Source organism: Pithys albifrons, chromosome Z (genome assembly GCF_047495875.1).
Source record: "Pithys albifrons albifrons isolate INPA30051 chromosome Z, PitAlb_v1, whole genome shotgun sequence".
In the NCBI taxonomy this organism is placed as follows: Eukaryota; Metazoa; Chordata; class Aves; order Passeriformes; family Thamnophilidae; genus Pithys; species Pithys albifrons.
Window position 1 is genome coordinate 19,521,935 of NC_092497.1, and position 26,342 is coordinate 19,548,276.

The 26,342-nt window shown below is 39.2% G+C and overlaps 2 protein-coding genes across 5 annotated transcripts in view; both read left to right on the plus strand.

Annotated features, from left to right (window-relative positions):
- The window catches only part of MAP3K1 (mitogen-activated protein kinase kinase kinase 1), a 57,248-nt gene extending 43,148 nt beyond the window's left edge, over positions 1-14,100 (plus strand). For both annotated transcript variants that reach the window (XM_071580581.1, XM_071580579.1), the window contains exons 10-20: positions 246-536; positions 964-1,085; positions 2,057-2,148; positions 2,352-2,541; positions 2,832-4,101; positions 5,025-5,177; positions 6,508-6,670; positions 8,090-8,221; positions 9,388-9,530; positions 9,982-10,113; positions 11,449-14,100. In XM_071580581.1, the coding sequence (XP_071436682.1) occupies positions 246-536; positions 964-1,085; positions 2,057-2,148; positions 2,352-2,541; positions 2,832-4,101; positions 5,025-5,177; positions 6,508-6,670; positions 8,090-8,221; positions 9,388-9,530; positions 9,982-10,113; positions 11,449-11,598 (2,838 nt within the window). In that variant the 3' untranslated portion in view covers positions 11,599-14,100. The remainder of the gene's footprint in view (positions 1-245; positions 537-963; positions 1,086-2,056; positions 2,149-2,351; positions 2,542-2,831; positions 4,102-5,024; positions 5,178-6,507; positions 6,671-8,089; positions 8,222-9,387; positions 9,531-9,981; positions 10,114-11,448) is intronic.
- Positions 14,101-17,195: 3,095 nt separating this feature from the next.
- On the plus strand, positions 17,196-24,559 carry SETD9 (SET domain containing 9). Of its 3 annotated transcripts, none has more exons than XM_071580912.1 (6): positions 17,196-17,311; positions 18,603-18,967; positions 20,142-20,265; positions 21,247-21,362; positions 22,501-22,637; positions 24,414-24,559. In XM_071580912.1, exons 1-6 carry the CDS (start codon positions 17,214-17,216, stop codon positions 24,504-24,506), a joined length of 933 nt encoding a protein of 310 aa, XP_071437013.1. In that variant the 5' UTR covers positions 17,196-17,213; the 3' UTR covers positions 24,507-24,559. The 3 variants fall into 3 exon arrangements, with proteins under 3 accessions (XP_071437013.1, XP_071437014.1, XP_071437015.1); XM_071580913.1 differs by having other exon boundaries at positions 22,501-22,606; XM_071580914.1 differs by lacking the exon at positions 22,501-22,637.
- Positions 24,560-26,342: the final 1,783 nt, after the last annotated feature.

A 26,342-nucleotide genomic window follows, 5' to 3' on the forward strand; every position in this document is an offset into this window, starting at 1 on the left:
AACTGAAGTTCAAAGTCAACAAAACTGTCCACACAGTCATCCTTCCACTTCTCTTAACAGAATTTTTAGAGAACCAGTGACTTAAAATTTATGATATTTTCATTTCAATCACAGAACACATTCTTGCTGCCAGACTTGATGATTTTTCACTAGAAACATTTCTCCCCTCCTTTTGATTGCTCTTCTTAGGTACTTAAGTTGCAGTATTACTCGGTTTGACTCCTGTAATGTTGCATCCTTGACAGGTATTTGGGATGGAGTTAGTTGGCTGCTTGTTTTCTCGGAACTGGAATATACGAGAGATGGCACTTAGACGTCTTTCCCATGATGTTAGTGGTGCTCTATTACTGGCTAATGGTGAAAGCACTGGAAATTCTGGAAGCAACAATGGAAACAACACAAGTGCTGGAGCTCTGGGAGCAGCTAGTGGGTCATCTCAGACCAGTATCTCAGGAGATGTGGTGGTGGAATCCTGCTGCAGTGTGCTGTCCATGGTCTGTGCTGACCCTGTCTACAAAGTGTATGTTGCTGCTTTAGTAAGTAGTTATTTACTTGTTGTATTCTAGTAATTTCCTAGTTACTTAGTTTTTGAAGGTGTGGAGGGAAAGGGAGAAGATACATGAGGTCAGGGATTCTGATAGTTGTTGAGCACAGCTGATGGCTTTTAAATCACTTGAAAGTGGGATGATCAAAATATTCATTGTGAGTGTAAACTTCACTGGCCAAATAAAAGGAAGTACTTGCTATAGTGCTAAGTATTGACAGTATGTCTTTCTGATCTGAAAGACCTGGCTATTTCTATTAGTGAGTATGTAGTATACTATTTATCCTTTGAATATATTTTGAACACAATTTTTATGAAACTTAATTTACAACTCTTTAAGGTTTATTTACATGTCTTTAAAAATAAAAATTATATAACTGATTTGATTTCATATGTATTGTTTGTTTCCTTTCTCTTAGAAAACTTTAAGAGCCATGCTGGTATACACTCCCTGTCATACTTTGGCAGAGAGGACTAAACTACAGCGTCTTCTCAAGCCAGTTGTAGAGACGATATTAGTTAAATGTGCAGATGCCAACAGGTATGGTGTCTCATGGACTTCATTTTGAATTGTTACTAAAATGTAATAAAGCTTTGTTTGTTGCTATTCATGTGTAACTAATTAGTGGTAAATAAAATGTGTGGATCATAAGTATATCATGATTTTGTTTGTCTAACTGCTGCCAGCAAACTTCTGGCTTGAAAGATGGAGCTTTTGAAGGCAACTGATTGTATTTTTATAACACTTAAAATTTTAAATGATACTCTGCTATGGTAAGGCTTTTCTTCCTGCCCTTAAAATAAAGATGTTAGGTGCAGTCAGGAACCATCCCCTCCATCACAGCTGATGTTTCTTTGGTCTGATTCTCATGACTCCCCTTTAAGCTCTCCTTAGTTTTCCTACTTCAGCACTAGTTTTTGCACATCTGTGCCATGAAGTGTTAACATGAACATAACACTTTGAATTAGAACTGGAAGTGTTATGTTAGGAGGTAGCTATTCAGAGTGAATGCCCTTGGCTTGTCTTCCTGTCCTAGGCTATCCTCTTTGTTCTGCCAGACCAACCATTTCTTCTCTTGTACTGTAAACTAGATGCAGAAGTCCACCAGCTTGAGTTTTGTCTCTAGTTTTAGTTTCTAAGCAGCATTTCCTCTGAAACTGCAGCTACAGATGCCCCAGTAATAGTCTAGCAAGAGAATATGTAAAGCTATATTGAAATAAAACTGTTCTTACATTGTTTGATTTCTGGATACGGCCACTTTTTGCAAGACGTTGAGGTACTTGGGGTTTCGTTGGTGTATTAGTGATAGACATTACACTTTTGGAAGTATCCTTGTAAACAAATGTCACAAGAATTAGTAGCTTACAGAGAGAGGGTTATAGAAAATTACTGGAATAAAGCGATGTGAAATCATTTTATGCACATAATTCCTAGTTTGAAATACAATGATTGGAATGTTTTTCCTTGAAACATTTGCTAAAAGAATTCTCTCTGTTTTTGATTTCTTACAGTCGAACAAGTCAACTTTCAGTCTCAACGCTATTAGAGATGTGTAAAGGTCAAGCAGGCGAGCTGGCAGTTGGGAGAGAAATACTTAAATCTGGTAATAATAGCTCTTCATATATAATTGAATTACAATTGCAGGCAAATACACTAAGGTTTATCAAGTATCATGGCAAATAGAATAGTATTCCTCTTGATAGTTTGGAAGGGTGATTGGGTACACTGTGTAATTCTGTATACAATTCTAATCTTTATCGAAAACTGTGAACATGGCTAATCTTCATTTTATCAACTTTTTTGTAGGGTCCATTGGTATTGGAGGTGTTGATTATGTCTTAAATTGTATTCTTGGAACTCAAACCGAATCCAGCAACTGGCAAGCACTGCTGGGGCGACTTTGTCTAATAGACAGACTTCTGTTGGAATTTCCTGGTGAATTTTATCCCCACATTGTCTGTGGAGACGTTTTACAGGCTGATACTGTAGCAGACAGGTACTTGCTTATACTGTGTAACTGTTACTCTTCATAGTTGAATTTGTTGTTGGTGATTTCATTGAAGTAATTGTCCTAATCCCTGTAAAGAAATAGCATATATTTATATGCAAAGGGTGCTTGATTTATGGAGTACTGGCTGCCTTTATGGAGTACTGGCTGCAGTTTGGAAGTACTAGTACCCCAATACTTCTTCCTTCTTCAGAACTGACAGCTAAATACATTTGGCTTTTTTGACACTAGTTAACTAGAGCATGTCAGTGTATAAAACACCTCTTTTCTTTCTTTAGGTATAAGAAGCTTCTTTCCCTCCTAACTTTCGCCTTGCAGTCAATTGACAATTCCCACTCAATGGTTGGCAAACTGTCACGAAGAGTATTTTTGAGTGCAGCAAGAATGGTGGCAAGAGTGCCTCATGTTTTTGTAAAGCTGTTAGAAATGTTGAGTGCGACAAGCTCAAGTCATTATGTAAGGATGCGTCGACGTCTGATGGCCATAGCGGATGAAATGGAAATTGCAGAAGCCATTCAGCTGGGCATGGAAGAAATGCACTCTGGAGAATGCCAACATGAAGACTTTTTGCAGCTACCTGTACCAGATAACTCTCCAGAAGCTACAGAAAGTAATACTCCTAACAATACTGTCCAGTTATCAGGGAAAAGTGGGAAATGTTTAAGTGATAAAAAAATGAGTGCCAGTCCAGAGGACATTTCTGAGACGCTGGCTGGCCTTGCTATGGGACTTCCTGTTTCATCAGTAACCACTGAGCAACCAAAACCGGCCATTCAAACAAAAGGAAAACCCCACAGTCAGTGTTTGAACTCCTCTCCCTCATCCAGTCATTCCCAGTCACTGTTTCCAATGCTTCTGTCTCCTTCAAACCCATCTGTACCAGCTGGCCCTGTAACAGATGTCTCTAAACTCAGACCTCAGGGATTTGTTCCCTGCAAAATCCCCTCACCTTCTCCTCAAACACAGCGGAAACTTTCTCTCCAGTTTCAGAGAAACTGTTCTGAAACTAAAGAATCTGAGAAACTTTCTCCAGTTTTTACCCAAGCCAGGCCGTTGCCATCCAGTCATGTACACAGGCCAAAGCCATCACGACCTACCCCAAGTGATGTGAACAAGCAAGGAGAAACCTTAAAAAGCAGTATGACACTTGACCTGAATATTACACAGAGTGACGCCAACAGCAGTAGCAGTGCAGTTATACCAAGTGAAGAGACTGTGTTCACACCAGTAGATGAGAAGTGTCGCCTGGATGTTAATACAGAGCTCAATTCCAGTATTGAGGACCTACTCGAGGCCTCCATGCCAACAAGTGATGGCACAGTTACATTCAAGTCTGAAGTTGCAGTTCTTTCTCCTGAGCGGGCAGAAAATGATGATACTTACAAAGATGATGTAAATCATAATCAAAAATGCAAGGAGAAGATGGAAGCTGAAGAGGAAGAAGCTTTAGCTATTGCTATGGCAATGTCAGCATCTCAAGATGCCCTGCCAATAATTCCCCAGCTACAGGTCGAAAATGGTGAAGATATCATCATCATTCAGCAGGACGTAAGTATACATATGAGAGTTTACCATGTCTCATCTGAGGTTCACTGAAATTATAAAGCAGTGCTGTTCTATTCCAAAAGCACAAAGGTGCACAATACCCTTTGCTAGGAGTACAAGTATAAACCATCAGCAAGTTGAGGGTGCTAACAAAATCCTTCAATGTTATTAACAAATTTAGAGAAGGTATTTGGAAGAGAAACCTCATGTCATGTACCAACACTTAAAGTGGCAAAAAAGGAAGTGTAAAATTGAGGAAACCAGGAAATGAGAACAAAGGTTTTAAGCAGGAGTAGAACTGTTCTGAGTCTTAGTGCTGTGCAATTGTTTGAAGGCAATTGTACAAAACCCATCTGGCTTCTGAAAGAAAAGGCGGAATGGGAAAAGATTTTGTTGTCAGCACACCTTGAGAGAAGATGTGAGATTACTTTAGAAGTCAGGAAAAAAAGTCTATTTATTTGTAAATAAAGGACAGCACAAGAAGTAAGAATAGGTGAAGGAGTACTATATTTGTGATCCTTTGTATGAGGTAATATCATGTACAGCATAAAGTGGGAGTAATAAATTAGGTAGAAAACAACATGATATTGGTTCTGTTTACTATAGGTGTAAGCTAAATGCTTAAACCAGGTGTGAGACCAGGAACAGAAAAAGAAGTCATGCTTCTACTTATGTCTTTAAATCTTGCCTTTCACCATCAGGTAGTAACATAGAGGAGGGTCTCTCTTCCTACATCTAGTAGGAGTATGTGGGTTACAGAATACACTGGTGCTCTGATCTCTACTGAAACATATGTAACATGCAGCACAAAGAAGTTTAAGGGAGGGGAAAGTCATATAACCTTGGATATTTTGTGACATTTTAGAATGTCTGTGTTTTAGATGTATGCTAGTAAACCTGGAATTGATTTTACATTTAATTTGCAGACACCAGAAACCCTGCCTGGACATACCAAAGCAAAACACCATTACAGAGAAGATGCAGAATGGCTTAAAGGCCAGCAAATTGGTCTTGGAGCTTTTTCTTCCTGTTACCAAGCTCAAGATGTGGGAACAGGGACATTAATGGCTGTAAAACAGGTAAATACTGAAAATACTTCACTTACTTTTGCATGTTCCTCTGTATTTTTTTGAATACTGAATATAAAAAGCTCTCTGCTGTCAGACCCCTCATGTTCTTTGATCTTCTGCTCCCTGTCATGTGTTCTCACGTAATACATGATTAAAAAAAATCTTTATCCTCCATGGTGTTAACGTATTCAAGGTTTTTTAATTCTCTTTAAAAGAAAAAAAATGTTGGTTTTTATATGCCCATTTTCTTTAATAGTTCTTCAAATGGATTTTTACTTTTTTCAAGATGATCAGTTGGTGACTGAGTTAGGAATGGAGCCCAGATCTCTTGATTCTGAATTAATGCCCTATTTGCAAGATAGCTGTTTAAAGTAGTTTCCCTTTACTTGTCAAAAATATTTTCCCTAAAGCAGTTTAACTTGAGGAAGTACAGTTTAATGTTTGTTTCCTCTGATTCAACTTTGCTAACTAACTAAAACCAACTTTGAGGCAAGTATTCTCAATATTTGAATTGATTGATACAGAGTGTGGCTGAGGAGAGGCCCAAATGCACATGCATCACTTGAGAATTTTGAAGGCTTTAGATTAATCATTGACACTTAACGTGCCCTAGGTCTGAATCAGTGGTAACAACTTTGAGGGAATTTTAGTCCCAACATTTTCTTATCAATTCTAGAATTAACTTTTATCTATGGAATTGATTAAGTGTTTTGAAATTGCTCAGGGAAAGAATATCTTTTGTCAGCAATGCTTCTTTTGAAATTCTTTCACTTGTAAAAGAGCAGGACTGTCCATGTGGTCCTTGACCTTCCTCCTGGAGCGATGATGATTGTGATACCTGGGGGAAATTCTCTGCAGTGTACCATTATTTCACATTGAGTATGGATCAGATCTGAGGTTGGCTTCAGTTCCATTACAGGGCTTCTGATCTGTCATGTTTCCCTCTCAGCTGAATTTCTGGGATAGGAGCTTTAGTTATGAAACATTAACCACTTCACTGGTGAAATTTTACAAATAACACTGTCAGAATCCTAGTTCAGGCCTTAATTCTTTCTTTTCCTTAACATCTGGAATTCAGGGTTTTTTTACCTATTTAAGCAGTGGAGAGTGAAGAGGGATGTTTCTCCACTCTGTACTTGGAGAGATTTTTGTTGTTATTTCCCTAGAAGATCACTTTTAATTTTCTGTGACTGTCTCACATGGACTTATGTTCTCAGCCAAAGGGGTTTGAGATAAAGAATACTTCCAGATGGTGGAAACCATCCATTCTTGTTGCTATACTGAAGGGAGATTACAGGAGTGGTAGATAGGTAAGTCTGAATAACATATTTCAAAACAGGTGACATATGTGAGGAACACATCATCTGAGCAAGAAGAGGTAGTTGAAGCATTGAGAGAAGAAATACGGATGATGAGTCATCTGAACCATCCTAACATTATTCGAATGTTGGGTGCTACATGTGAGAAGAGCAACTATAACCTCTTTATTGAATGGATGGCAGGTAAATACCATTTGAGTCTTGAAATATTTCATACTTTTTTTTGCTTCAGTTTGTGAATTTCTGTTTTTGTTGCCATTGGTAACCAGTATAAAGGTCTACTTACAGAACAGTTGAAGTGGTCATAGAAATGGTCATACTGGAGCATCTTTTTGTGATTTGGAATTTTCCATACAGTTAAACGTTGAAAACCTTGAAGAAAGATTCCATTACTTTTCCTTTGATTTCTGACTCTAAATGAGAAGTTACAAACTTTGATTTATTTCCAACTGAAGTGCCTGTCTCTCAAACTGTTGCATTTTCAGTGTACCTGTGTAGCTTTGAGTTATTATTAAAAATAACTTTGCTGGAATACTTGTCACCTGTTTGTGTCCCTGGCACTTTCATGAAAATTGTGGCAGGTGACATGCAAAGGAATTTAAGAACTTAAAGTAAATTTCTAATAATAGGTAATAACCAGAATGCTTTAGGAAAAACTCATTCATATTTCAAATATCTTAACAGGTAATTTAGTAAAAAATTTTGAAATCTTTTCATAATTGTATAGAGCAGGACCAAGAAGATCTATATCTTTTTTTCAAGAAGTAGTTTTATTAATTTTATGAATGGAATTATATGTTGTTGCCATCCAGTCACCCAGACTAGATTTGGTGTTGTATATATCCTTATTTCTTGTAAAAGAGAACATTGCACTTAAACTCGCATTCATTGGCAGAAACCACTTAGCAATACCAGAGTGGTAATAAGCAAGCCCAAGTAGTGCAGGAAATAGCTTCTCAGGAGTGTTTAAGTTTTTAATTATACTTTTTTTCTGAAATATTATTTAGATAGTGAGATGGAAGGAATTGTGTTTACCTCATTCAAGCCCAAATTATGTTAGAATACTTTGAGAGGCACAATGGAAATCCAAACTTTTAAAATTTGTAGAGCAATTTTGGAAAACAGGGTGAAGATACTGCCTTTTGCTGCTTGTCTGCTTAGTTCTTTGTAGTGGTAGTTGGGTAGTAACAAAGATAAATTCAGATCCGACAAGGGAGTGCTTACTGGAGGCTGCGCATATCGATTGTCCCAAAGAAAGTCAGTGTTCTGCTGCTTACATGTTACTGTGAAGTGTGAATAAAGTGTAGTTTTTTATCAGTAAAAGTACTTTGTACACTAGGGATTTGTACGTTCTTTTAAGGAAGTATGAAATTATTAGGAAGCCTGAGGTCTTGTGTCTTTACTGTGTACAATTCCATGTAGAAAGTAATTAAGGGACAGAGTGTATTACTTTGTGCCTATGAAAATTTTTGGGGGTGGGGGAGGGAGAAATCTAGTTATAAATTACGAATACTAATACCAAGTTCCAATTTTAGGTGGCAGTGTTGCATTCTACAAATAGAAACTCCAAGTGTTGATAGAATGTACTGTTTTATCTTTTAGGGGGTTCAGTTGCCCATTTGTTAAGTAAATATGGAGCCTTCAAAGAATCGGTTATTATTAATTACACAGAACAACTGTTACGTGGCCTTTCTTACCTCCATGAGAATCAGATAATCCATAGAGATGTTAAAGGTGAGAATTACTGGGAATGTCTTTTAACAAGGAGTGTTCATAACGCAGCATCTATTTTGGCCTGAAACTACTGCTTCTCCCAGATACCATCTCAGGAGGGATATTTCTGTTGGGTTTTTCTGATGATTCTTAAGAACCTTTAATTACTGAAATTAATCAAAATGTTACTGAATTTAATCAAAGTATTCATAGCATGCTTGGGGATATTTGTTACCCATGACAACAGTTTAGAAAAATTGCTTTTCTTAATCGGTTAAAATAAGATGTGAAGTTACCGTATGGTTTGGAAGACTGCTACCTAAATTAATGTAAATATTTACATTGAAGTGATACTAAAATCTGTGAACAAACAAGATAAAGAGGCAAGTTTTCTAATGCATAGGAATATTCTGATGAGTTTTCTTCCTTTGTCCTAATTGAACATAAATACAATATTCTGAGCAAAATGTGGACTTCACCAAGAAATACCAGCCTTGATGAACTTTTCCCTTTAATGTCACTATAGCTGTTCATGAACTGAACATATGTCCATATAAGTAGTAACGTACCACTGTCCAAGCTCGCTCAGCTGTGGCAGATGGACCTCAGGACTTAAATGGTGGGGCCAGTTCTGCCCACGCTGAGCCTCACCTAAAAAATCCACTGCACACCCACGTGGGGAGAGCCCTGCCCAAACCTGCGTTCGCGAAGTCTGGCCATACACACCAATGGCAAATATTTGTCTGTACTAATTCTTCTGAAAGTAGTAAAACTTTCAATTGCTTTGTGATTCTCTTCAAAACAACTCAAAGTTGCTTGATAATGAAGTAAGTTTAAATTTCATGAGGAGCTGCAGGCAATAACACTCTCCAGAGTTTTAGGTCACCGTTTTCTTCCATTATTCCACCTCTTGGCATTGTTCCAGAACCCTGTTTGCCCTAGTTTGAAAGTTTGATTACTTCTGTTAATCTCTGAAATAGCCTGAAGCTGCGTGCACTATCAGGCATAACAGAAAAGTGATGTTATTAGACCTAGTCTTTGATTTTTAGATTTCCTTGATACTGGGGTGGGCAATGTTAACTTATTTATGATTTTGACGTGGAGGGAGGAAAAGTGTTGACTGTGTGTTCATCCTTTTGCCTTTAATGGAAAGCCAACTAGCAGTATTTTTCTTGTGCTGTTGACAGGTGCCAATTTGCTAATTGACAGCACAGGTCATAGATTAAGAATTGCTGATTTTGGAGCTGCAGCCAGGTTGGCATCAAAAGGAACTGGTGCTGGGGAGTTTCAGGGACAGTTGTTGGGAACTATTGCATTTATGGCACCGGAGGTAAGAAACCAGTTTTGGAAGTTATTGTTTGAACTCTTTAAGCTAATTCATATGGCCAATTAACAGATAATGCTTTAAATGCCTTGGCTCCAAAGATTAGGAATGACTCCAACATAATGATTGTGAGTTTTCTTTCCTGCTGTCAAGGTTGTTTTAAGTAGTTTTGCTACAAGATATACCCATCACAAGTATTGTTACTAACACTCAAATGACCACTTGGTCAAAAGCTATTGCAAGGTACTTTTTTTAGCCACTTGATCAGGCATTTTATTTACTAGATCTCTAGAGCTGTTTACTCTTACAGCATTTACATTACCAATCTCTCTCTCAACCTGAAATGTTAATCAGAATACACTTGGTTGATGACTATTTTGATTTTTGCTTCTAAATTACTTGGAGTTGAGTGAGTTTGAAGCCTACAATCTGATCTTTGTTCTGTCTTTCTGTTCAGGTTCTGAGAGGTCAGCAATATGGTAGGAGCTGTGATGTGTGGAGCGTTGGCTGTGTTGTTATAGAAATGGCTTGTGCTAAACCTCCTTGGAACGCAGAGAAACACTCCAATCATCTTGCTCTGATATTTAAGGTAAGGTATTTTGTTACTGCCAGTGTCCTGCAAAAGACACCGAATTGCATACAAATAACAGGGATTGTTGTAATAGCTCGTGTTTATATTGCAGCTGTTACTACAGAAATAATACTGGTACCAACGTAACCCTACTTGCTTGTTTAAAAAAAAATATGCCAAATCGTGGAATTGTAGAAGGGTTTGTGTTAGAAGTTGCCTTAAAGATCTTCTAGTTCTACCATCCCTTCTGCAATGTGGACACCTTCCACTACACCAGGTTGCTAAAAAAAGGTCTGTTCTAAGATATAAATACATAATGTAACAGGCGAAAAAAAGAAAAATTAGCAAGAGAGTTGATCTTTACTCTAGGCAGAAGATTGGGATTTGAACTTTTTCTTACAATCTTGTAAAATACAGGTGCAAAAGGAGGTTTGTTACCATTTATGTGTGTATTTGTGTTTCACAGTGGGGAATGTCTTTTGGTAAAAACCTAATGTTCCATGTTCAGATTTTGCTGAGAGATATTTACCATTATGGCATGGTATATATGATTATTGCCCTTTCCTAGATCATCCATCTTGGCACTCATGTTTCTTACTAAAATCGATTAGGTATATTTAATTCTAAAAGTCTAATTGACCTTTGCAAGTGAAGAAAGTCACCATTAGAATTTTCACTTTTGTGAATGAAGAAGGTGTTTGCACAAAAGAGAACTAGCACATCAGTGTTCAATATGTTCTAATTAAGTACAAATCACTTGTGATAAGAGTTGAAATTGTCACGGTTTTGTGTCTGTGTGATTCTAGTGGTGCCATGGTAGTGTTCTCAGTCACCTTGCTTAATTTGATGTAAAGAAGATGAAAATTATTTGATTGAGAGAGATCTGCATCTGTTTGAGAAACACTGCTCTTTGGGGTGGTAGCAGAAACACAGTAAAGACAGTGCAGGAGAGCACACCCAGCTGAACATATTGTAATATAACATTGCTAAGTTTCATCTGTTGCTACGTTGGCTTATGCCAATTAACAGTGAAGGCAACTAGTAGACTGAAGAGTACCTGTATGTGTGGCATAAGAACTTTTCCTATGCCCTGTTGCTGCAAAATCCTGCCATCAGCAGAAACTTTAGAGAGAAGTATAAGGAAAGAGTCAGGCTGCGAAAAGCAATAGACAGAAGAACAACTTGAACTGAAAGTAGTAATGCAATCTTCAAACTGCAGTAGGAAACATGCTGAATGGAGAGAAGTTCATGAATATATCTCGTCAGCAGAAACGATTGGCATGTGGAGGGGTTTTGGGGGAAGAAGAGGGGGCTTAATTGCTGACTTCTAATAAGTTATTTTCCCTTGTTCAGATTGCTAGTGCAACTACTGCTCCATCAATCCCTACACATCTGTCTCCAGGCTTGAAAGATGTGACTCTTCGGTGTTTAGAACTTCAACCTCAGGACAGACCCCCCTCAAGGGAGCTGCTGAAACACCCAGTCTTCCGTACTGCATGGTAGCGACGTATGTGTAAGGCTGAAATACTGAAGAAAATGCTACTGAATATACAATAACTGTCTTGCAGTGCAATTAAAGCACAGCAAAGTGTTTTATTCTGCTGGCCTAAATGATAGCTACATCAAGAACTTAAGGCCAATGGGGGATCTACCCAAGTATGTGATTGACAAATCAAGATCTTTACCTAAGCTCAGTATGCAACATTTGACAATTCATGCAGAGATTTGTAAACTGTGCCTTTTCAAACATTTGGCTCCATGTGAACATAAAAGCATTTTTCCTTCTATCTGCATGATCATTTAGCAGGTAAGTGATTTTTATTTTATGTGGAGCACTTTTTCAGTGATATTATCAGCTGAGAAGCTCAAGATCCATTTTAATATAGCAATCACTGTTCCATTTCACATCATGTAGATGTTCTGCAATTATAAGTTTTCAGTACTTGTTAAAAGGACATTCTGTATCTGTCCTTTTACATGATGTTCTTGGAGTAAGAAATCCAAAAATTGATGGTAACTTTAAAAAAAGCGATTTGCCTACCTATAAAGTCAGAGCAGGCACTTGTGGTTAACTGTGTATTTACTGGCCATGTAATTTCTCTTGAAATTAAAATTTGTTTTCTTTGTATTTTTAACTTTCATGAAAAGGGGATATTTTAGTCTTTAGACAAAAAGATGCAAGCTGTGTCATGGAATATTTTTCTGACACAAGAGTTTTAAAACCAGATTTGCTGGAAATCTGGAATAAAATGCCACCTTCAACAAAGATGTGTTGAAGGCTCTGATAGTTTAGGTTATTTAATAAACAAGATTGTTCTGTATAAAGCAACTTAGTCTGAATCATGCTAGAAGTTGTTGAGCCTTTTTTGTTTTCATATAGCAGTTTCTTCTGGCAAATTGTGTAGGGAAGTTTCATGTCAAAAGCCCCCCCAAACCCAGCTCCCATTAAAGTTTTTATGGGAGGCTTTGACATGTACTTCAGTGTGAGCAGGTGCCAAATGTGCAAATCTCATTCTTTGTGTAAAGAAACTGAGGTTACATTCTCTATTGATAGCAAGTTTTACCTGCTGTTTTCCTTCTGTAGTACATCATCTATTTACTGTAGCCATTAGTGATAATTTAATTTGAAAATGTTAAAAATATTACCATAAGAAAGGTATTTATTTTAACAAGAAACAAACCTGGACTTGAAGAGCAAGATAAAGTAAAATGTGAAGTAAATCTTCACCTCTAGTGCAAAACTTGGAGTTTTTTAGCAGCTGTGGTGTTTTTTTTAAACAGTTTTTAAAAATTATTTTAAAGGCAGTTTTTTAGATTCTGATGCATGTAATTCTGAAGGAAAATGGCAGCTTTTTCTTTTGCTTTTTTAAAAATGGGGATCTTTTTTAATCTAATACTGATTGTGTTTAATCCATTTTGAAAACAATACTGTTCATGTTATAACTCTTCAGAAGCCAGTTGGATTGTTGGACTCAAACAGAATTGGTTATTTTCAAAGACTCAGGACAAACTAAATAAGCTATAGTACCTTAAAAGTGTATAATACAAATTGGAAGTAAAACATCTTAAAGAAAAGTTTACATGAATGATAGTGCTCATGCTAATAAAAAAAAAAAAAAGCAGTGTCATTAGTTGTGAATGTGTTTCTTTTGGAAATTTTACATTCCTTTGTTTTGGAAGATTGGCAGACTTTGAAGAGTTAAAAAAGGTAATACTGAAATGTGAAGTTTGGTAGCTCTGTTTTGTACTTGATTTTTTTTGACCACTTTAGAATTTCTCATTCTAATAAGATTGTTTCCAAGTCTTTCTTATGTGCAAGCTTTAAAGGATGCACTCTTGCCAATTCATGTACTGGAAGATCAGTTGTCAGATTAATTCTGTTTCTGGCAGAAATGTAAACTGTATAAACTGATGAACCTCAGCTAATCAGTATTACTTTGTAGATCACCATGCCTACCACATTTCAAACTCAGACTGCCTCTTAGGTGCCCAAATGCATTTGTTTGAGTTTGCATTTCCCGCGGCTTGCTGGTAATTGTGGTGTTTTTAAAATGCAGATGTGATGTAATATTCTTATTTTCTTTGGATCAAAGCTGGACTGAAAATTGTATTATGTAATTATTTTTTTGTGTTCTTAATGTTATTTGGTACTTAAGTTGTAAATAACGTCTACTGCTGTTTATTCCAGTTTCTACTACCTCAGGTGTCCTATAGAGTTTCTTCTACCAAAGTTCACTTTCACAATGAAATTATATTTGCTATGTGACTGATTCCTAAGACTTCCAGGGCTTAAGGGCTAACTTCTATTAGCACCTTACTGTGCAAGCAAATTTTACAGAAATCTCTGGGTTAAGAAATTTGGCTTCATTGTATCCTTTGTTATTTTAAATATATCGAGATATTTTAATTAAAAGTTTTTACCCCATTGAACCAATTTTATATAGTATAATTTGTACGTATTTTGGTGTTTTTTGTCTTTATAGTAAATAAAAGTTTTTGAACAAACTTCGTCCTTTGCTTATTATAGTATCAACACATTCAGTTTACTGACGTGAATAAAATATTTTTGTTACACTTGACTGTACATATACAATTCCATACACCATACTTGACATATCAAGTTTTATTTTCTGGTATTAAATAACACATGAATGAGTATTGACCAATATATATATAATAAATTTATCTTGAGTGTATCAATAAAGAATGTTTAGATAAGGGGAAGCAACAAAATTATTTTAATTGATAATAAAGATAGAAATTTCTCTTATGACAACACTGTTATTTATGAACCTCACTTGCTTATGCCTTTAGATCAAAACCTAAATGTCTAAATTTTGCATTACTGCAGATGTAACAATTACACAGTCAGGTGGGTTGACTTGATTACATCAGTTCTGGAGCCACTGAAGAAGTGTGTCTTGGAAGTTGATCTGCTATTTTATGTTTTTGGTGAAATGATTCTGTTGCTTGCAATTTAAGTTTTTCCTTGTTCAGGCAATCTGAGTATGTATTGCATGTATGTAGGGCTTGTTTCACCTGCTTGTCTTTTGCCAGATATTTTTTAATTTTAAAAATTAATTTTTTTATGAAACACAATTTTCAACTATAGTCTTTTCCATGACTACAAATTCTTCATTTTCAAAGATTACACTTTTTATGGTTTCCATTAGTTATGTGACTTTCTCCAGACAGGGACAAACATACCAACTCACCAGCAAAAACTGGCAGCAGAAATCTTCAGATAAATTCCAGTATCTCATTTTTAAAATCGGAAAAATTTACTAACTGCAACGTCAGGAAGGAAAATACATGACAAGGATTAAGTTAAACTAATTGTAATGTAACTTCCTTTATTTGTTTTACTGTATAAGTTCTGAACTGTGTTGTACTTACAATGTTGCAGCCTCCCTTTCAGGAAAGGGCTGGCAGAGATCACCTTTCTGGGCAGTTGGCAGTAAATGTCACATACACGTACTTAGAGAAGCAAATGTCTTCATTTGCAAAGGGCATGTTCAGTTCTTCCACAGGCACATGTTAAGCTCTACGCTTGCTTTGATTTCTCTGCTGGGAATAACGTCACATTTCCACTGGATGGTCAGAGGTTGAAGTCTGATGGTGTTTCATCTTTCCAAGTTCTCGCTGAAATGTAACAACTGCCTCCAGAACATGTTGGAGTGTCCTGAGGATCACATATGTCCTTCCATCACATGAGTGGGTAACTTGTGTGGCTGTTGAGACCTGACTCGGCCCAGCTCCCAAAGCCTTTATTTCTCTTACTAACTTTTCACTCATTACTCGGCCTTCCATGCTGGCCTGAATCACAAGTGTGACTGTCTTGCTTTTAAGACCCGCAATCTGCATGTACTCTGGTGAACATGCATGTTGTTTTCTGGTTATGGCACACAGCTGCTGAAATCCTGAGTTCTGAATTATTGAACCAGGACCTTTCTTCCCTGTCATTACCGAAGAAGGCCGGGAGATGGCAGAAAGCACTTTGAGGCAGCCACTGTGCCTTTTTCTGTTGTTCACTTCAGTTATTTCAGTTTGCAATAGCTCATTGCTCAGCTCTTGTTCTCGAAAAAGATATGCCAGGCCAAAAGTAGAATTAAACTGATTATGGAGTAAATCAAGATGCAATTTATAAATATTTGCAAGGCTCAGAGGCGGGAAGTTAAACCAGCTCATTTCATTGCTTTGGGGGACTTGCCTCAAATTCCCAAACTCTTGTCAAAATTTCAGATCCAGAAATAGGAATATCATCCCTGCGTGTTTTGAGGTTTGATTTTTTTCTGTTTACCTCAATCCAATTCTCAAGTGCTCCATGTTACTTAAACTAGTTTCTGAAGAAAGTAAAATACATGCATACATAGTATTTTCTGAATTCATTGGCAATTTTTAACTAAAACTGCACATAAGGAGCAGCATCCAGAGATGTACCTTTTGTGAAAGTAGGTACCCAAGCAGAGTAGGGACCACAGTGTCCAAAGAGATCATAACAATACCCTTATCCTTGACACCTCTAATGACTTGTAAAGGATGATTTGAGAGCCTTTGCTAATTTTCGAAGATAATTGCTGAGCAACTCTTTACTAGGTTTTAATTATGTTACAGATAAACGATGGTAGAATGAGGCACCAAAAAAGCTTATGTCCCCTAGTTGTAAGTTCTCATGATGTGTGGAGTATCCCTTCAGTCTGGCTAGTTATGTGTGCAGCGGATGCTGTAGGGTGCTGCACATCAGTCAGAGAGCGCTGCATGTTTCAACTTGCAGTTTATGATGCTCCAAATCGCAACTCACGTCTCCTTGTCATCTCTGCCCACTTTCGCTGAGTGTTTGGCTAAGTGTAACATGTGTCAGGTCTTAGCTATTGATCCACTCTTTGTGACACAGATCACAAGTCCGGAGCGTGTCTTACAAGGAGTGGCTGAGGGAGCTGGAGAAAAGGAGGCCCAGGGGAGACCTTACCAGTGCCTGTAGCTGCTGCCAGGAGCGTGTAGCCGCCAGGTGAGGCTCGGCCTGTCCTCCCAGGCTGCAGTGACGGGATGAGAGGACGTAATTTAAAGCTGTGACAGGGTTGGGTTGAACATTATGAAGCACTGGCCCAGGGTAGTGATGGAGTTGTGCTCCCCAAGATGCTGAAGTAGTGGCTGGACGTGGCACTCAGTGCTGTGGTTTCATGTGCGGGCAGAGCTTGGGCTCGATGACGTTCGCGATCTTTTCCAATCTAATTGAGTCGCTGGTCATCTGAGACACTAACACCATTCAGCATCATGGAAGCAGCAGGCCCTGGATGATGCTAGAAAGGTGATCCGATAGTGCCGGGATTGCTCCTGGATGCACAGCTGTCAAGGAGGTGGTTCCATATCTGCTTCCAGACCATTCCTGAACCACGTTTCAACACCGTAGCAGATCGTGCCATTTCTAATTGCCTCCCGTGCCCCAGCAGGGGCAGGTGCCGGTTGGCGGACGCTCTGTGAGCGCTCTGCCTGTCCTGTCCCTCAGGGCCCGCCCCCCGCGAGGTGCGGCCAATGGCAGCGTAGCACACACCCGCGCGCTCGTGTCCGGGGCGCGGATTGGCTGCCTGGCGCGGGCGGGGCCATGCGGAGCCGCCGCCATGCTGCGGGCGGCGCTGCGGGCGCTATGGCGGCGCTGGGGCTCGTACCGGTACCGCTTCGTGCCCTGGGTCGCCCTCAACCTCCGCCGACAAAGCAGGTGAGCGAGGCGGGCAAGGGCCCGGCCACGGCCCCAGCCCCGCGGGCCTCCTCAGCAGCGACCGGGGGCGCCGCAGGAGCTCGCCCGGGTTTGTCGCTTGGAAAGTGGTTCAGCCTCGGGTGCTCCTTGGCCGGCGTGAAACTCTTGTTTACATTCTTTGACACGCTGTTTAGCGTTGACACTAGATAGATTGTTAGTTGGGTTTTTTCAGCTTGTGAAGTGAGGGAAGTGATCCTTCCCCTGTACTCTGCGCTGGTGAGGCCACACCTTAAGTATTGTGTTCAGTTCTGGGCCCCTCAGTTCAGAAAGGATATTGAGGTGCTGGAGCGGGTCCAGAAAAAAGCAAGGCTGGTGAAGGGACTGGAGCACAAGTCCTATGGGGACAGGCTGAGGGAGCTGGTGTTGTTTAGCCCAGAGAAGAGGAGGCTCAGAGGTGACCTCACCACTGTCTGTAACTGCCTGAAGGGAAGTTCTGGCCAGGTGGGGGATGGTCTCTTCTCCCAGGCACTCAGCAATAGGACAAGGGGGTACAGGGCTTAAGCTCTGCCAGAGGAGGTTTAGGTTGGATATCAGGAAGAAGTTTTTTACAGCGAGAGTGGTCAGGCATTGGAACGGCCTGCCCAGAGAGGTGGTGGATTCTCTGACCCTGGAGGTTTTTAGGGTGAAACTGGACGTGGCACTGAGTGCCATGATCTGGTAACCAAAGTGGGGTTGGATTAACGGTTGGACTTGATGATCTCGGAGGTCTCTTCCCACCCAACTGATTCCATGATTCTGTGATTGAAGGTTGCTGTAAGGCGTGTTTGCCCAGTTTTAAACATACTGTTTGAATGTAAATATTATGATACTGTTAAAAGTAACAAAATTAAAACAAGTAACTAAATTAGAATCTCCCTCATCAGCATGATATTTGCCCTTGCCTCATTTAAAATGTGATGAGCTGTTTGCAATTTTTTTTTAATAAACGTTAATAGCCATGTTTCATTTTTGGTGCATTTATCACAGAGCTCAGTAGGGTTTAACCTCCTTGACTGGGAGTAAATACACAGAGATGATGGGTTTATAGTGGGACAGGCACTTGTTTTAACTAAACAGTCTTTTTGATGGTTTTAGTGTTAAAAATGCTTTTAACTAGAATAAGCATGAAAAAAGTTGGTCTGAAACAACACAGCATCTAAGTTACTCTTTTCTCCTTATTTAGGAAAGAAATGGCTCTTTTCTCCTTATTTAGGAAAGAAAATACAATATTACTATGTATTTTACATTTAAAAATACTTTATTTTCTTCACAGGACCCTCCGATATGTTCCTGAAAGCTCTCAAGACAAAATTATCTCTGATGAGGATGTCTTTGAAACACTGCTAAAAACATTTAAAGCTCTGTTCCTAAATGACTTCAGTAGACAAGCAGATATATTGTCCTTACTTCCAGAAGTCAAGAGTCAGTATCTAGAATTACTGACCTTGGAGCAGAAGCAGTCAAAAGTAACTTCATGTAACCCTTGGAGTCAGCATGTGTTTAGTCCAGAGGAAGTTCTCTTTAACACACTGGGCTTCACTGTTAGTAGAGACCGGAGTTCCCTGGTGTCTGCTGGAACTGGAGTGTTTGTTACCAAAGGTTTTGTACCGAAAGGGACAGTTGTGTCAATGTATCCTGGTAATGGAATGTTCTTATTTTTGACTTAGATAGGATTTCTAACCATCTAATTATGGAATGCCAAAGTTCTACACTAATTTTTATTTTTATTTTTTGGTTTTACTTCTGTCACTCTTTAACAAAATCACAAGTTATGGCGTGTGAGAATATTTCTAAACTGACTGGAGTTGTTTTGGAAATAAGCAAAACAATATTGGGAGGAATAATTTTATTTATAAAAAATATTGGTACTCGAAGTCTGATTTCTAGCTGCTACAAAAGCTGTTCCAGATTCTTTAAACAGAAATACGTGGGAGAAATTTCAAGTAGCTGAGCATTACAGTTTAATTCCTTGGGGTTTTCGCTTTGGTTCAGGATCTGAAAAATTAGGTTCTGAGATCTCTGCACAAGTCAATAGACAAGAGCATGAACTTCTTCAAACCAGAAAAGTACAAAACTGGAGAATGAAAATCTTCATTTAGCGGAACTATTCTTGTAAAGTATGCTTGGAAAAATCAGCACTCCTCTGCTGAGGAGTGCTGAAGGTGTAGTGGGTGTCAGTGGGCTGCAGAACAGCAATTCCATGATAAACTGTGAGTCTGTTGTCACTTTATTGCTGTTGGAAGTCAGGGCTTGTTTAATGCTCTCTGCAGATTTGGGAAATGGTCACTGAAATAATGTGTTCTTGATTTGTCATTTTCTATCTCCTATGCCAAACAAAATCTCTGGTCCAGTGTGGTGGACGGGGCTGTTGTGGATATTTTGCTGTCTCTGTGTGTGCTTTTCAGAGTCCTGACATAATAGTAAGCTATTTTGATAGCTTAGTATCTTCAACAGTGTTTTCCTGAACAAATGTCACTTGACATTCTTGTGTCTGAAGCAGACCGGTTGGCTGTACAGCTTTATCTACCTGTCCTAAACATACTGGATTCAGGCCTTCTCTTTGATGATGCCCTACAATGTCTCCTCTCTTTGGAATACCTCATCTCAGTTAGCAGTGAGGGGTTTTTGCATCCCAGAAAGTTGTGTATAAATGCTTGTAATAGGTTTACAAATGTCAGTATCACTTAGTGAGAGGAGACTTCTGCCCATCTCTGCTTTGAGTTTCTGTGTGGAATGGCCTGGATGATACCATAAACACATTCTGACAGTTAACTTATTTTCTTCTGAAATAATAATATCTGTCTTGCAACAGGTACAGTATACAGAAAACATGAGCCCATCTTTTTCCAGTCCCTTGGCAATCCCTTTATTTTTAGGTGCATTGATGGCATCCTTATTGATGGGAATGATAAAGGAATATCAAGATCAGTGTACAGGTAAGCAAAAGAAATGGGGGTTGTCACTCATCTGATGTAAAAGAGTGGTACTAATAGTCTCAGTTCCTGGTTATGTTATCCTAAATTGAGTTTACATGATTCTCATCATCCACCTGTGTGTATCTCATAATACAAACAACACAGGGTTGAGAGCTGCTGGATGTGATCAATTATTTTGTCTTCATCTCTAACACCAGCGAGATGCATTTTGATGTACTGAGACTTTTTTGTAGAGAAAGTTGTTTTAATAAGCAGGATGTACCATAAAAGGATTTACATATTTCTGAGCTGTTGCTCAAACCTGCTTAGTTTGGCTCATCAAGTCCCACTCCCTGCTCCTCACAGGACTGTCTAAAATCAAAGCATATGACTAAGAGTATTGCATTAGACATTCCTTGAACTCCAACATACCTGATGCCGTGACCACTCCCCAGGGGAGCCCAGTGACCAGCCACACTCTTGGTGAAGAATCTTTTCTTAATGTCCAGTCTGAACTTCCCCTGACACAGCCAGCTTGCACTGCTTTAGCTTACCTTAAAATACAATTTGTAGCAATTTGTGTTTAAATTTGACATGAAAAGAAAATAATAGCTAGCAAAATGTTCTAAAATAATACCTAGTTGAATATTAATGTCTACTAATACCAGATTTTAATTTTGGGAGTGAATTTGGAACCAGTATTTTAATAAGCCTTTGCATCTTCAGAGGTGAGTGAGATACGCCAACACTTTGGTAATGTTTGATGTTGATTTCTGCAAGACTATGTGATAGTTTTGTGCAGGTTCTTCCACCAGAGTCTGAAAGACAACACACAGTAGAGGAAGGTTTAAATACTCTCTCTAAAGTATTCTCAAGGTGTTCTGTGCCCAGGTTGGGCAGCTGTAACTTTATCCAGCGACTGGCCATTTCCACAGGAGGAAGGTAGGATGGCCTGTTAGGTGGAGGAGCAGTGATTGATACTGATGCTGTTGGTCGTTTCAGGTCTTGCAGCAGGAGAGACCAACTTGGCCCATTTCAAATGACTGATGAGAGCTGGCTCACTGCTTCCCCACAAAACCCACTGGCAGTGGGACAGTATGTCAACAACTGCTCACATGGTAAGTTGCCAGGTAAATTTTCAAGGCTTGAGTTTGTCTTTATGGATATAAATTATTTTGAAGGTGACACAGAGAACACGATACTGATCTTGGGGGACAGCAGTGTTGTTTAAAACAATGGGATAAAAAGTTTCTGAGGTGTTTTGTCATAGCTTGGTGTGGGAATCCTCCACATATATATCCTTGTTCTTTGCTCACTAACTCCCCTAGTTTCCCTCCTGGTATATAGAATGAAAGGCACACACCTCAAAATGTGAGATGGTGGGAAAGGGTAATCTGGCAAAGGACCACCAGGCTGAGACAGTACACAGAGTTGTAGGTCAAGTTCCCCAGTCTGATTCCATCAGGCTTCATGGAAAACAATACACACAGTGGCACATACAGGAAGATTCTGTCACTGCTGTTTTTAAACCATAGTACTTCTTTTAGATTTACTACATTTATGCACAAAATCTAGGAAACTGTTGGTATGATCTCACTGTTGGACCTGAAGAAGGAAGCTATTTATTCTGTCTCACTATCTTAAGTAGGAATGTTTGCGATATGTAGGAATGTTTGGATATGTAGAGGGTTGAACTGATACATACCCACCATATCTAGCTCCTAAAGTGGCTTTCCTAGCCTGTGTTACACAAAAGATTCCCTGCCTCTGCGTAGCATCCAGATAAGTTGCTGGAGTACCAAACCAGGTATTGACTGGCACAGGCTGTCACATGAAACTGCTTCTTCAAGATCCAATGTCCACATAAATAAAATTTCCCTCTTTCTGCTGGACAGATGGTGATTTCCTCACTGGCTGTATTACTGACATATTTTGACACCAGGAAAATGTTTTTTCAATATTTTCTTAATGGTAAACGCAAACGTTGTGTGTTAACAACATTAGCAGTGCTGTAAGCTATACCTGGCAGCGAGCAGGATGATGGTATTGGGTCATGCTCCTATAGCTGGTTGCCTATCTCTTGTGTAAATTCAAGGTAGGACTTCAGAAGAGTGCAGTAGCTCCTGAGAGAGGTGTGGTTTTCAGGCCTGATTAAGCATCTGGTATTTTTGTAGCAGTACATTTGATGTTTTCATGTATCTCTCTAAGCACTATCTAATATTTCCTCAGTATCACAGAGAATTTTTTTATTTCTAGAAAAAGCAGCAAATGTATGTTATCAAGAGTTTGACGTGCCGGGACATTTTCCAGTAGAACTGAAGCAATATCTTCCAAACATCGTGTACAGCCATGACATAGAGAGGTTGGCAGCAAATGAAAGAGTTCATAGATCTGTAAGATACAAGCATACTGCATGTGTGAAAAAAACAGACATGGCTGAAAAATAATACCTATGGGAGTGAGTTACGCAAAACTGTGAAACTGCATGGGAGAGTAGCACTTTGAATAGACAAATTTTAGTTACAAGGCTGTTTGTTTGTTTTTCCATGTCTTTGCAAATGAAATCAGAATAGCTCTGAAGACATGGTTTTACAAGCAGTGGCTGGGTTGCACTGTAGTGCAATTCTACATCCCATGAAGCACTGGTTATGTTGTGCTTGTATTACAGTACTGAGGTTTTTCAGTATGTGTTTCAAATGTAGTTAGTGACCCTTAACCAATCAAAGCTCTTCTGATACTGTTCAGTTTTAGGCTTCTTACTCTCCTGGTTCTCCATGTCTTCTGCTTATGTGACAAATAAGTAGATGAATTTGCAAGGGGAAATGTAAAACTGTATTGAGACTAGTGAAGTAGTATGCAGTATAAAGGCATGTGACTTTTAGTTACAGTACAAAATTACAATATCCTAGTTACGACCTGTAAATCCACTTTATTCAGAAAGTAAAACACTTGGAAACCTTTCTCAGATAATCCTTTTCATTCCAAGGATGTATAAGGATTTTAGAGCAGATCATGTGAGCTTTTAATGTAATTCTGGAGCTATTTTAAAAGTCAGATTGGAGAAAGTTATGGTGCATATTGGAAAAATGGCTTTTCTGATTAATTGAGGCAAGGGTAAAGATGCACTTGTAATCTGCAGATAATTAAATAATTGCTAATAAAATAAGCAGTAGACCTGAATTCTCAGGAAACCTGGATGCTGCACTTGAAGTATGAAAACACAGTAAGGAGAGAAGCTATGGGACCATTTCAGGAAGGGGGAATTTTGCTTTCTTCCTTGGAATCTATGCAAAAAAATATGGCCTTTCAGTCATCATTTCTCCCAGTGTACAGCCCTTAGACAAAAGATCACGTCTACTTCCAGCTGCTTGTTTTGATACTAATATATACAATGCTGGCAACATGGGTAAACTGGTTTCTAAATCTTTTGCTGTCTTATAAAAAGTTCTTAGTACTTGTTTACCTTGTTGTTGTTTGCTGTGTTTCAAAATGGCCCCACACTAAATTATTAGTAGTGGGGACTGTTCAGGTTGATGCTGTTTTTCACTTTCTGGTTCATCAGCAGCATAAGTATGTGTTCTCCTTCCTAGAGTAGATACTTCAGCTTTCGGGCATGGTCATTTACTGAAAGGAAATTTAGGGGGGCTAGGTTTCTAAATATTGCTGTAAGAAAACTGTTTGTCAGCATCTGATTTCAGCTTGAAGTTTATGGAGAATTCACCCATTACTGTAGATTGTAGCAGGGCTCTGATGCAGTTCAGAATTGGCTCAGAGTAGCTTTAGCCAACCATCACCTATGGGCAGGCAGGTCTAGAGGAATGATTTCTGCTCCATAAACTTTGGCTGTTGCTTCTCCTCCTGTCTGAGCAAGTGTCTTTTTCACAGGCTTAAGTAATACTTTTAATTTCTGAATAATCGTATGAGTGGAAGCATTATTTGCATACTCATGTAGGCTGTGCTGGTTTTGTGATTGTAATTGGTTTTGCTTATATTCACTGTCTGTATTTCAGTGTTGTTTTTCCATGCTCCCTGCCTGTGTTATGCACATTACTCCCAAAACTAACCTAGACAAAGCCATTGTTTTAGCTTTTTGAAATGAAGAACTAAAAAAACTCAAAGGCCAATATAATCGTTCACTTTCACATGGTTTGCATGTCCTTTTTTTACAGCCACCTGAGGTGTGTAGTTCTTGTCACTCTCAGAGACATCAAGCAAGGAGAAGAACTTTTTTCAAATTACTATACTGTTGTCAGATGAAGTAATAGATTCAAGACTGAGGAAATCTGTGTCAATAAAGTATGTACTGTGTCTGTTGTTCAAGCTTCATCATCATTTTTATTCAAGGGAGTGGGCTGTAGCTTTACCATTTTGAGAGGAAGCTGAAGGCTTGAATTTTTCTGAAAATAATCCACACTGGATGCACAGATGAAAGTGTAACCATTTACATCATTAGGTTCTCAGCTGTCTGCTGCTGTTCATATTATTGCTTATTGATGTTCAGCTGTCCATATGGTAGGTAAAATTAAAACCTAAGTTTAGTCTACTTGATTGCACAGTTGTTTGTAACTGGGACTCTGGACACAGCTTGTAAAATTACTTCCCACTTGTGAACTCAGATAACCTTCATGGTTCACAGTAGTTACTAGTTCTTGTTCTCATGTTCATGGAGTTGATACTTTTGGTATCAGCTTCCTTTTAAAAAGTATTCCAGGGTAGCCAGTTGTCCTAATCTTTACTGAAGGCCATTTTAGAACCATGCTGCTGGGCCCCTCAGCTGTGCCTGCATGGTGCACTGTCAGCCAGAGGCCATTTGAGCCACTGGCTTCAGCTGTGCCTGTCTTAGGGTAGGAGGAAAGGCAGTGTGTGTCTGAAGCCTTGTCCTATCCTGATTTCAGTGATTCTCTAAAAGTTTCCTGGCATATGGCAACTTCCATAGCTTTATTCTCAGAGAGAACATCATGTTGTGGTGTAGCTGGAGGAAAAAATTCCGACCAAGTGTGCTGTGTAGTTTTTTAATGAGTTGCTGGTATAAACAGAGCCAGCGATTCCTACATTAATTCTTGCCCTGAGCTGGAGGACCATGACTGCAAGAATGATCAACTCCCAGTTGACCCTGAAATTGTGTGGGACCTACAAATCTATGGGGCCATATGGGATTCATGACAGAATCCTAAAGACCTGCTGATGCAATTTCAAAACCAAAACCTCTTGATGATATTTGAGCAGTCTTGCAAATCCAGAGAAGTCCCAGCTGACTGGAAGCTGGCAAACATTGTCCCAGTTTTCAAACAGGGCAAGGAGGACCCCAGAAACTACAGGCCTGTCAGTCTGACTTCAGTGCCTGGTGACAGTCAGTTGAGGGAGGGGATTGTCCTGCTCTGCTTTGTACTGGGGTGATCTCACCTTGAATATTGAGAGCTGTTTAGGGCACCACAATATAACAAAGATACAAAGCTGTTAGAGTGTGTCCAGAGGGCAACAAAGATGGTGAAGGGCCCTGCATGGAAGCTCTATGAGGAGTGGCTGACCTCACTTGGTCTGTTCAGCCTGGAGCTGATTGAGGGGAGACCTCATAGAAGTTAAAACTGCCTTATGAAGGGGAGGGACAGGTACTGATGTCTTCATTCTTGTGACCAGACAGGATTCAAGGAAATAGCATGTACCTGTGTAAGGGGAGGTTTAACTTGGATATTATGTAAAGGTTCTTCACTCAGAGGCTGGTTGGGCACTAGCACAGGCTCCCCAGGGAAGTGGTTACAGCACCAATGAGCTCAAGAAACATTTGGACAACACTCACAGGCACATGGTGTGACTCTTGCAGATGGTCCTGAGCAGGGCTAAGAGTTGGATTTGATGATCCAGATGGGTCCCTTCCAACTTTGCATATTCTGTGACTGATTCTATGCTTTAGGTACCAAACAGCCAAGCACTGTTAAGGGCTTCAGGGGTTTTTTAGTTACAGAAACTAATGTGTCCTGAGACTGCTTAAATGGAAATGTAACTCCCAAACTGGAGAGAGAGTTTTACATTGAATATACAGATACTAAACTACAATCACTTTTAAGACTCCATTATTGCAAGGCTAACAATTAAGTGCA

Excerpts from the sequence above, each read along its gene's own strand:
- SETD9 (XM_071580912.1), top strand. The coding sequence starts at position 17,214 with ATGCTGCGGGCGGCGCTGCGGGCGCTATGGCGGCGCTGGGGCTCGTAC. Across the intron at positions 21,363-22,500 it reads TGTCAACAACTGCTCACATG|AAAAAGCAGCAAATGTATGT; the intron begins GTAAGTTGCCAG and ends TTTTATTTCTAG. Across the intron at positions 22,638-24,413 it reads ATGAAAGAGTTCATAGATCT|CCACCTGAGGTGTGTAGTTC; the intron begins GTAAGATACAAG and ends CTTTTTTTACAG.